Below are 12,541 nucleotides of genomic sequence, written 5' to 3' on the forward strand. Positions count from 1 at the left end.
AGAGAAATTCCAATGCACAAAATTCTTAAAGGAAGTTGCAAATTTTTAGATAAGGCTCAAGGAATGAACAAATGGGATACAGACCTAGAAGAGCAACCAAGATGATTAGGGGACTGGAGGCTAAAACATACAATGAACAGCTGCAGGAACTGGGCATGGCTTGTCTAGTGAAGAGAAGGAGCAGGGGAGACATGATAGCAGTGTTCCAATATTTGAGGGGCTGCTATAGAAAAGAAGGGGTCAATCTATTTTCCAAAGCATCTGAAGGCCAGATAAGGAATAATGGATGGAAACTGAACAAGGAGAGATTCAACCTGGAAATAAGGAGAAATTTTCTGACAGTGAGAGCAATCAATCAATGGAACAGCTTGCTTTCAGAAGTTGTGGAAGCTTCATCACTGGAAGCTTTCAAGAAGAGACTGGACTGCAATCTGTCAGAAATGGTGTAGGGTCTGCTTGGGCGAAGCTGAAACTGAATCAGGAGAAGATGGAGATGTTTTTTGTTCTAATGGAATAACAAGTGGATACTCCAGACACATAGCTACTGTTAGATAAGCCAGAGAATGTGCCTAGAAGAGTCTTTGCTTATCTATGGACAATGAGCTAGTTATGCCTTTCCAAGATAAAGAGGCCCTCAAACCCTAGTTACCTTTTACATAGACTACTACAAGCTCACGGAATTATCAGCAATCATCCTCTTGCCTCTGAGCTAAGCACTAACTACCTATAGGGTTCTGGATTCAATTCAAAGTGATGGTTTTGACATATAAAGCCATTTATGGCTTTATGCCCAAATATCACTAAGGTTGTTTCAAATAGAACTTACTCTTCCAGTTCACACAGTTGGAGATGCTAAATATCAGCCCACAAGATATTCAGAAAATTGAGACATATCTAGGGGCTTCTGGGAAGAAACGGTGAACTGAAGGCAGCTCCGCTAAAAGCAAATAATGAATATGCAAATAACCATCCAAGAGAATGAACTGCATAATTTTCCTTTATGAGATTTAGAAAAGTGGCATGTACTTGATAGGTTTTTGAAGACTTTTATGATAAAAGAAATTGACAGAAATCAGGTTCTGGGACATTATTTGTAGGAATTAAATATCAAGACTGTTAAAAGGAAGGAATATAAAGTTGGTTTATTTGATGAATGTTCAAATAGATACATTATCATCTCTGGCAACCCTTAGTGGACTTTTGCTAACAAAAACTGAACAACAAGGCTTTAAGATAAGATAGATAAGAGATGAGATACGGGAAGAAGATATCTTTTGTTGAATTTTAAGAGAAGGTGATAAACTACTGATTTTTTTAAAATTTGTGATGAAGAGGAAAGTAATTTCTTTATGTACTTTTCTTTTTCTTTACAATTTTTTTCTTTTCCATTTATTCTCTTATGTACTTTCTATTCTCTTCTGCACTTTCAATTTTGTTTTTGTTTTAGTTTGTATTCATTTTTATCTTTTCACTTGAAATGTTTAATTACTATTAAAAAAAGAAGAATATTATGCTAGGAGTTCATGCATCTCTATGGTGGCTCCTACCCTCTGGGACAGCCTACATCAAAAGATTCAAGGGGTGCCTTCCTTCCTGATATTTAGGAAGGCAGTGAAAACAAACAAACAAAAAATCAGGAGAGCTTTGAATTATGAGTTCTTATTGTTGAGATGCACCTACAGGTAATCCTCAGTAAACCTCAGTTAACAATGGTAATTGGAACTGGAATTTCCATCACTAAGTAATGAAATACAATGTCAGGGGACTGTATCACTTAGTGGTGGCCATACTGGCATTTCAGGTTGCCACCATTAAACAAATCCCACATTGTTGTTAAATATGTCACATGACTGCAATTTTCAATCTCTTGTTTTCTTCCCATTGACTTGACATATTAATTTTCCTGAAATCTTGCATAGCTTTTCCTAATCTAAAAAAAAAGAAAGAAAAAGCTAAAAGATTAGCTTTTCCTTATCTTGTGGAGCTTCTTCTCTGGTAATATTGTACTGCTAACTAGAGAATACAAAACATTTGCTAGACCAATTCTCGAATACAGCTCATCTGTCTGGAACCCGCACTGCATATCCTCACCGGATGTTGGCAAAAGGGTTGCTTCTGGCCTCCGGAAGTCCTCCAGGAGGGTGTGGAAGACTGTTTTCACCCTCCCCAGACTCCTAGAATGGTTCTGGAGCCTGGTGAGAGATAAAAACGGGCCTACAGGGCCATTGCATGCCAGGAACGGGCGGGGGGGGGGTTGCGCATGCATGTGCAGGGGCAGGGCGCAGAGAATTATGGATGTGAGCATGCACACGTTCAACACACACACACACTCCTGGCACGCGATGGCAAAAAGGTTATGCACTATAACATAATAATGAGTAATTTTAAGTCAGGAGATTTAAAATATGAGGAACAAACCTATTCTCTTTTGCTCAGCAAATAGTAAGATTTGTGCTAAGCTTAAGGGAAGATTTAAATCTGAAGAACAACAGATTGAAGATGGGTTTCTCAATGTGTATTTTAATAAGGCATCTCTCTGCTTAGACTCCAGTCTATTTTTATTATGTTTTAAACTATTCTTCTTTTGAAGTTGAACAAGACTTTCTAACAATACCAAGAGAAGCCTGTTTTCCTGATTATTTAGGAATAAGCTTCATCTACATATGTTGAAAATGATGAGAATCTAATTGTCTCCAAACTGAGGATGTTCTTACTTGGCCAAAGATAGAAGAAAAGAGAAAAGCTATTTTGTATTTTTAAAAAAAAAACAGAATTATGTAAAGCTGGCCCAACATGAAACTAGGGATATAACTCCACTTTCAAATGATGACACCGTATTAGAAACACAGCAGAAGCCAGGATACCAGAGCATGCAATTTTTTAAAAAAATGTAAACTTGTGTGTGACTCACTTAATATCTGCCTTCCTTAACGAAGGAAGTTTTGGTACCAATTTTGGTTGTAAGTCTAGAACTACTTATATTCCATTCATTAGGTCTGTGCAGTGCTACTTTAAACTGCTGCAAACAGGTGCTACATTTTCACTTATATATGTCCCAAAGCACCTTTCTGGAATTGAAATCAAACAGCTATGTTTTTATTTATTTGCTTAGTTACTGAAGTTTGTATGTCATCCCAATTAAGGACTTTAGGAAGCTCGCTATTACATACTCCAGAATTACCGATGAATAAAAAAAGCTCATCACAAAGGCAGTTAAAGCCCAGAACTAAAAAGCAGGCATAGCCCAAGCATTTATTATTGGTAATTATCACCAGCACCACCACCACCAACACATGTGATCAAGCAAAGATTACCTCATGGAAGACCTACAGACCTATATAAGCAAATATAAAACAGATGCTTAGTTCTTCCCCCAAAATTAATGGGACCTTCAATGTTTTAATTGCAGATGGACTACCACAACCACATGCTTATAAAACAACACCAACACAAAACTATGTTATCTTGTCTATTATCAATATCAAAATAAAAAGCAGTATCATTAGTTCTTCATAATGTTGAACTGGTTAAATGTGGATTTTATTTTATTTTATTTGTCCATGTTTCTGAGTGCTATATTGAACAGAACTGCATGACAGATTGCAAGCTTGGTAATTTCAAATAAGTTTACAAGGTTCTAGAACTTTCTTTTAAAATACAGGTTATTTAACAAATTGGGATTAAGTTATCTTAGGTCACGGTAACTGTACAGTAAACTAATGAGGTGTATGCCTATGAGATATGTCTGATTAGCTTAAAGCAGCTAGCTCTGGACAGCTTGGGCTGCTGAACTTGAAGGAACTGAGATAACACTGCAACACGTTGGAGGGTTGTGATGTAGGAAAAAATGCATAATCTTATGTCATACATAGTCCAAGAAAACAGAATAGTTTCAAAAGCCAAGCAAATCAAAATCCTCACTTAATCACCTCCTTCTTAATATATATATTTGGCAGCTTATATGACATTAGAAGAACTAAAGAATACTCAGGGAACAGGCACTTTGCATTTTAAATAAAGAGTCTTATTCTGCTTCACACATGCAAAAAGTGACCTAACCAAAAACTCTTTCAACTCTTAGAATTAGAAGCAAAATTGAGAAGCCTAGATCACAAAATAATTAATCTCAAACTTGGACAACCAATATATTATTGATCTCATCACAGAGAAATAAGAGTTATTTGGGAAGCAAATACAAGTATCAAAAAATAAAATAAAATAAAACAGAAAAACATCATCAGTTTCAAAAACTGTTGCTTAAGAAAGCTAATTAAATGCAGGATTGAAAATTGTGGTTAGTTATTAGCTTGCTCAGTAACTGTGTTTCCAATAAATGAAAAAAAAAATGACTTTCTGCTTTGCTTTCTTTCTTTGTATGCTAACTGTAAGGGACAGGATGACAATTTATTGTGAATATGTCCTGCTATTTTTCTCTGTATTGGTTTTATAGGTTTTTCATATGGTCAGACAACTAATCAATAAAATGTATTGTTGTTGTTGCATGCATCTTGTAAGAGGAACAAAATACAGCATTGACTTAGAAGGATACTGCTCACTCCAGGAGTTCGATCCTGAGTGGCTCAAGATTGACTCAGCCTTCCATCCTTCCGAAGTCAGTAAAATGAGGACCCAGATTGTTGGGGGCAATAGGCTGACTCTGTAAACCGCTTAGAAAGGGCTGTAAAGCACCATGAAGTGGTATATAAGTCTAAGTGCTATTGCTATAATAGTGGAACTTTGCTGAGGCTTAATTCACTGGTAGTTCTTGTTGCAAAGCATGTTGTTCCTTAGAGTTGTTAGGAAATAAAATAACTCCCCCCCTCCATTGGACTGTGTTTCATGCAAGGGAAGGGATAAAAAAGGAATAAATTATAACTTTCAAGAACTTAGCATCTGAGTTTTCCTTCTTCTTCCCAATTTATTATTCTTTTTGTGTTGTGTCTTTCCATGCTGAAACTATAAAGCTAGGAAGCAACTCTGGGAGTCTTTATCTGAGAAGTATATAAAATATGTTCTAATAAATAAATTTCAAAAATCAATACATACACAGATGTCCTAAATAGTAAAAGGGTTCATTTTCTTCTCAGCCAGATTTATTGGGCAGTGAAAAGTCTGATATACATTACAAATAAAAACTGAAAATATTTAGTAATGGGAGATGAAGACATAAAACATAATACAAAAAGTCCATCAGTTGAAACATATGGTCACCTAAAGTTTAGAAATCATGCTTTGGACATGCATAGGTAGGCTGATTATTTAAAGGAAGAGTTAAAAATGGTAACTCTTCAAGCTAAATTGAACTCACCAGAGGCAAAAGCCAAAATTCTGGGATAAAATGAGTCTATTCCTTGGGTCTCAAATCTTACAAGCAATGTACATGAAAAGCATAATTATCCACAGCACCAGCCAATGGAATTTTGTTGCTTGAGAAGAAGGACTAAATATTTTCTTTGTCATATTCCATGTAGAGCAGCTGATCATACTTAATAGATGAATCTTCTTTCAACACTGGTACAGAGGCAGCCACCACCATAGGGGCAATGCATTACTTTAGGCAGAACCGAGCAAGCAGCATGGTAGATATAACTTTGTCCTCCAAATGTTTTGCTACTATTGCCATTTTGACCCCAATATCTGCTGCCTGAAAACCATTATCTAATTCTGCCTAATAGGAGAAGTTATCTTCCCTATTCAAGTAATAGGGTAATAGATTGCTTTATCTTAACTCTCAGTTTATTAACATTGACTTGTTTTGAGCTAACATAGTATTAAGAGAATATTTAGTATACTGGGGGAAATTGTTTGAACACAAAACCCAGATAGAGGTTTTCCTAGAGATACGGATACTTCAAAATCTATTCTAATCTGGCTTTAGACTTAATGATATGTTCCAAACAGAATTGTTAGATGGGATCTGATTGGTTAGAAGGAACTCCATCACATTTCCTTTTGCTTTCTGGCCTCTTTTTTTTTTTTTTTTTAATTTGATTTATATGCCGCCCTTCTCCGGAGACTCAGGGCGGCTTACAATGTGCTCAGCAAAAAGACTTTTGCTGGAAGTCTTTAAGTCTTTATTGTTAGTAAATGAGCCAAGCCATCTACAAAGATTATCTTTAGAGGTCCATCTGTGTAGCCCAACACCAACAGAAATATACCTTAGCAGGGTACTTAGCAGGGTCATTGGAGACACTTGGATCGATAGACCTAGATCTAGAGTTTCCCTCCGGTCACCTCTTCACAGCCTTTGCAGGATAGCAAAATCTTTCTATTTCTAGAAAGGCATTTCATTTAATTAAAATTGACCAGTGCAAACACTGTGCCCTTAATAAAAGATTAACTTCAAAATGCATTGGGTCAACAATAAAACATGTTTTACTGGCGTATGGGAATCCTCCCTTTTGGTTCTCTCGATATATTACCTGACCTTACACTGCTTGTTATGTCTCAGATAAAAGTGATTTCTTTGATGCCAAGGTGATGTTGAAGACTAAAAGAAATTCTGCTGCTTGGACAAAAAACAAGTCTGTTACTAAGTCAAGACTGGTTCAAGAATTCTGGGAGTTGAAGACTGCAAGTCATAAAAGGGCCATGGTTCACCATCCCTGCCCTAAGAGCACAGCCATCAATCATCTCTGCTTCAAAGTTCCTGTATTTTATTCTGCATTTTATTCACAATCTTGCTGTGAAATGTTCTTCAATCAAGTACCTGAAGACTGAAACTGAAGACATTCTCGGAACTACTGGGCCTGTCAATCTTTTAACCAGGATGTTGTCTCTGGGTGACCTCAGAAACTACTGAATTGTGTTATGACTCAATCTGAAACTCCACATTTAGCTTTAGAAAGGTGTTCATAGCTCTCTTTACCTGTAATCAGCACTGGCTGGTACATTCTGCATGAAGTAGGGAGCTGCAGTCCTTGCCCTCCAGTGCCATTTCTTTGCTGGAAGAGTAAAAAGGACACAGTTTCTTATTTCTTCTTGGAGAAGGTCCATGAGCTGCTTATGTGAACCTCCATAAAAAGCTTCAATTAGCAGCACGCTCATTCTCTTACGTGTTTTCCAAGTTGTTGGAGAGTCTTAAAAATAAAATACATAAATTCAAATCAATATTAATAAAATAAAGCTTGGATGATAATTAGTTCATTTTTAAAGGTGTCATACAGGATCATGATAAAAGCAAGAATACATGACAAGAATTCAGGCAGGGAGCTCAGTTTAAAGGGATTCAATCTTTTTGTTTCATTAATAAGTTTAATTTTAAAAAGACTAATTAAAACTGCAAGCAAGGCAAAAGAAGAATATCTATTAATCAAAGTCAGATCTCATTAAAATTTAGGGTACAGTTAATAATTTGGTCATATATGCAATGTGCTTGAAATTGCCTAGGCTTTGACATTGTCTCCGTGTTTCCCATTTATATATACATACAGTCAGTTCTCGACTAATGACCATTCATTTAGTGACGACTACAACTTATGATGGCACTGAAAAAAAGTAATTTAGGATTGGTCCTCCCATTTACAATTATCGCAGTGTCCCTGGGGTCAGGTGATCAAAATTCAGTCACTTGGCAACTTTGTATTTACGACAGCAGCAGCATCCTGGGGGGGTCATGTGATTGACACTTGCAACCTTCCCAGCTAGCTTCCAATAAGTAAAGTCAATGGGCAAAGCCAGATTCCCCTAATGACCACATGATTCACTTAATGACAGTGGTGATTCGTTTAACAACCATGGCATAAAAAGTCTCAATTGCCACCTCATCTAGCAACAAAAGTTCCAGTCCCAGATGTGGTCATAAGTTCGAAGACTCTGTGTGTGTGTGTGTGTGTGCACGTACTGAGAAAAAAAGAGAGTGGTATCCATACAGAAAACACAGATTATTTGGTTTTTATAGATTTTTCTCTCTGGAAGACATCACATAAATCTAATGTTTAAAGTACAATTCAATCAAAAGAAGTTTTCATATTGAGTTCAATAAAAGAAACTGATTTAAAGGAACTATGACAGAACAACATAAGGATCTGACATATTAATTTATCCGTAGAACATCTGCCTGTAAAGTTAGAGACAACCAAAAATATTTTTCTCCCAGCAGATAATTACTACACTACTATATATGGCTGGAAGTAAACAATATTATACATTAAGGAAGCTGTTCACACTTCTAGTCAAAGAAAACTAGAAAACTAAGTTAGAAACAACCATTAGGCAACTATATATATAGCATTCCAAAGTAACAAAAGGAGGAGGAAAGAGGACAACATAAGGCCACTGCTTTACGGATTATGTCAATATGCTCTACATGGGGCTGCTCTTAACTATAATTCAAAGAACTTCAGGTAGTCCAGAATGTAATCACATGAGCCTTTATGGGCATACCATGATGTGTCCATATAATACTTCTGCCATGTAAGCTGCAGTAATTATCTGTAGCCATCAAGGTGCAATTTGAATTGCTAGTTGTCATCTGTGACGCTCTTAATGGCATAGGGCCATGAAAGATCAACCTATAGTGTCTACACATCTAGTACAATCTGATAGAGTTGCCGTGCTTCATATCCACCTATTAAACAATGCCATGTGATGAGACCCAACAAATGTGCCTTCTTGCTATTGAATCTGCCCTCTGAATAGCAAGCTCCCAGAGATCCAAACAGCCCACTCCTGCTCTCTTTTAGATCACCCTTTCTTTAGAGGAGATCCATTCCCTTAAGCTTGATTTAGAGTTACCCGCAACTTTATGTATGCATCGCCATATGCCTATGCTGCGAAGGAGCTGATGGGTAAGCGTATGTTGCAGATAGCTGATGCACAGACCTCCCAAATCCCTACTCTGGGTTGTGTGTAGATTTTCATCCTGCAGGCTGATTTGTTGATCCGACTTCCTGTTCTGTGCTTTGTTGTTTGAGCGCCCCCTAACCAGAATGTTACATTTGCACAAATATAAATGCAACAGCTATGCAACCATTCCCAAATGACAGATAGGTACGTTCCCTGACGTGCAGCGATGAAGAAGTGTAATCCAGGCTTAAGCATTGAGCTAAGGTACAGTGTGGGACCATGTTGGGATGGTTCTGCTGTTACCGTATCAGCTGTCTCTCTGTTTGGACATCTTTTTGCCATTCCATTTTCATGATTTCGATTATTGTACTGATTTTTTTTATATTATGCTCAAAATTGTTCTGAATGGACAACTTACAAGCGTGATTGACTAATAGATAAATGATAGTTAGGTAAATGGAAGATGGATGGAGAGACAGACACATGCACACACACACACACACACACACACGCAACACACACACAGGTGATGAACTGCATCAGCTCTCCCTACTTAAGAGGCATTTTCCTAAAGAGATATTGTTACTTTTAAAGAACAAATAAACAAATTGTAATCTTGTCAATGTGCACAGACCAGAGGTGGGTTTCAGCAGGTTTTGACCAGTTCTGGAGAATTGGTAGTGGAAATTTTGAGTAGTTCGGAGAACCAGTAGTAAAAATTCTGACTGGCCCCACCCCCATCTATTCTCTGCCTCCCAAGTCCCAGCTGATAAGGGAGGAAATGAACAATGGACTTACCTGAAGGTTCTTTCTCCTTGCGCTGCGTGAGAGTCCATTGAGTGAGATTCCTCATCCGATTGGCCTCTGACTGAGTAAGAAATTTGACTAAACACACCTCCTCTTCCTGTTTAGCCCAGTTCCGCACGACGTCTGAATCCGACGAAACTGACAGCCTGAGCGAAACAGAACACAAAGAAAAACCCCAGACAAAAAAACACAACAAGGGCGGGTATGGACTCTCACGCAGTGCAAGGAGAAAGAACCTTCAGGTAAGTCCAATGTTCATTCTCCCTTGCGCTGCTTAGAGAGTCCATTGAGTGGGATATACCCAAGCTAAATATCCCCAGGGCGGGAAAAAACAGAGGAGGTGGAACAGCCCTCCACAGGGAGGACGTGCTGAAGAACCCTACGGCCAAAGGCCACCTCGGCTGACGCAAATCTGTCCAACTTGTAATGATGGATAAAAGAATTTGGTGACACCCAGGTAACTGCTCGGCATATCTCGAGGAGAGGGGCCTGTGTCGCCCAGGCAGCGGTGGTGGCAGCACTACGAGTCGAGTGAGCTGTAACACAACCAGGAAGTTGTTTGTTCCTATGCTCGTAAGCCAGGGTGATGCAGGCTTTGATCCACCTGGCAATGGCAGACGAAGAAACCTTGGAGCTAAGTGAGATAGGTTGAAACAAAACAAACAAGGATTCCGACTTGCGGAAGGGAGCCGTCCGGGAGATGTATGTGCTGAGCGCTCAACGAACATCCAATTTATGCCAGCGACGTTCATTGTAGTGAATGGGGTGGGGACAGAAGTCCGGAAGAATAACTTCCTCTGATCTGTGGAAGCAGGTATTGATCTTTGGGAGAAAGGTGGGGTCCAAACGCAAGATGACCCGATCTGAGTGGAAATTACACAGATCCCTGTGTACTGAAAGTGCAGCAGTTTGGAAACTCATCGAGCTGAAGTGATGGCCACTAAGAAAGTGACTTTGAAGGACAAAAACTTTAGACTGACAGTGGACAGTGGCTCGAAAGGCATCTCCATAAGAACTTGCAGAACCAGACACAGGTCCAAGGAAGGATATCTGTGAACGACAGGGGGGGGCGCAAATTGGCCGCTCCCCGCAGAAAACACCTGACACAGGGATGAAGGGACAGAGACCTGTGACCCTTACAGGAAAGAACAGTAGACAGGGCTGCAACTTGCCGCCTAAGGGTAGTGACCGCCAGTCCTGCCTTGAGACCCACCTGGAGAAATTGCAAGACCTGTGGAATGGAGGCCCGTGTAGGATCGATGTGCAACAAGGCACACAAGCGACGGAATGAGGACCAGGTGGCTTCGTAGATGCGAGTGGTGGAACTTCTATGAGATGCAAGGAGAATGTCTATTACTTCCTCTGAAAAAAGTTCTCACTTCAGTAGGTCCCTTTCAATAGCCAAATGGCTAGTTGAAGCCACTGGGGGTCTGGATGTGTCACCGCCCCTTGAATCAGAGAAACTTGGTCCGGTGGAATCCTCCAGGGAGGAGCAATTGATAGACCTTTGAGGTCTGCGAACCAGGCCCGCCGGGGCCAGAAGGGAGCGATCAGGATGACTTCCGCCCTCTCCTCCAAGATCTTCCGTACGACTTTCAGAATCAGAGGAATGGGAGGAAAGGTGTAGAGTCGACCCGGAGGCCATTGGCAGCGTAGAGCGTTGGTGCCTTCTGCTCCTGGTGTCCAGTATCTGGAGAAGAATCGGGTCATCTGTACATTGCCTGAAGTGGTGAAGAGATCCACCATTGGTAGGCCAAAGAGCTGAACAATCTGATGGAATAGAGAGGGATGTAGCTGCCATTCCGCCGGATCGATGTTGGTGCAGCTCAGCCAGTCCGCGCGAGTGTTGTGGATTCCCGCTATATGCTCTGCTTGTAAGGAGAGCAGGTGCCTCTCTGCCCAAAGACCCAACTGAGTGGCTTCGTCCATGAGGAGTCTGGAATGAGTACCGCTCTGGCGATTCATGTGGGCTTTTGCCGTGACATTGTCCGTCCGTAGAAGAATGTGATGTCTCAACAGGTGACTCTGGAAGTAACAGAGAGCCAGATGGGCAGCCCGCAACTCCAGCCAATTGATGTCGTTGCGGAGATCCCTTGCAGTCCAACGCCCTTGAGTGAACTGAGAGTTGAAGTGAGCCCCCCAACCGACCAGACTGGCATCCGTGGTAACCACCAGGCGGTGTGGTTCGAGAAAGGGGGACCCCTTCCTCAAGGCGGGGGAAATCCACCAGAGCAATGACTTGAGGACCTTGGGAGGAACCCTGACCCGAAGGGATGAGTTGCTGTTGCCTTTCTTCTGGCTTGGAAGGAGTCATTGAAGGAATCTCGAGTGCAGGCTTGCCAAGGGAACGATTGATAGGCACGAAATCATCTGCCCTAGCAACTGGGAGAGCAGGAGAAGCGGGACCCTGCGAAGCGCCCTGACCTGTCGGACCATGGTCCTGATGTTGTGACGTTTTTCGTGTGACAAGAAGACCTGACCCAACATCGTATTGCTGCGGGCTCCCAGATGAACCAAGTCGGTGGTAGGACTTAACTGGCTTTTCTCCCAATTTACGGTGAAACCGTGTTGTTGGAGAGCCCCGATGGTGAGTTGAACATCCTTGTGGGCCTGTTGAAACGAGGAAGACTGAATGAGAATATCGTCCAAATAGCATTGCAGTCTGATAGGGAAGGAACGTAAATGAGCTGCCACCACGTCTAGAAGTTTAGTAAAAATATGGGGGGCTGAGGAAAGGCCAAAGGGCATGGCCCTGTATTAATAATGGGCATGCCCGTAACAAAATCTAAGAAACCTTCTGTGGGAGAGCCTAATGGGGACATGTAAATAGGCCTCCCGGAGATCAATAGATGACAAAAAGTCTCCCAATCTAATGCCACTCAGGATGGAATGGAGTGAGTGCATTTTAAAATGCCTATTACGAATATGAATGTTCAGGTGCTTCAAG

General features: G+C 40.5%; 1 protein-coding gene across 15 annotated transcripts in view; it reads right to left on the minus strand.

Moving 5' to 3' along the window:
• QTMAN (queuosine-tRNA mannosyltransferase) overlaps positions 1 to 12,541 on the minus strand; it is a 256,090-nt gene that overhangs the window by 160,706 nt on the left and 82,843 nt on the right. For 8 of the 15 annotated variants that reach the window (XR_015731115.1, XR_015731114.1, XR_015731113.1 and 5 more), the window contains exon 2: positions 6,869 to 7,079. Coding sequence is in view for 12 of the 15 variants with exons in the window: in XM_087881822.1 (XP_087737948.1) it covers positions 6,869 to 7,047 (179 nt within the window). In the remaining 3 variants the exon portion in view is untranslated. The remainder of the gene's footprint in view (positions 1 to 6,868; positions 7,080 to 12,541) is intronic. The other 7 variants (XM_087881826.1, XM_034424654.3, XM_087881825.1 and 4 more) reach the window with 2 other exon arrangements.

The sequence above is a fragment of the Pantherophis guttatus genome, chromosome 1 (genome assembly GCF_059756535.1).
Source record: "Pantherophis guttatus breed Tessera chromosome 1, ASM5975653v1, whole genome shotgun sequence".
NCBI classification, from domain to species: Eukaryota; Metazoa; Chordata; class Lepidosauria; order Squamata; family Colubridae; genus Pantherophis; species Pantherophis guttatus.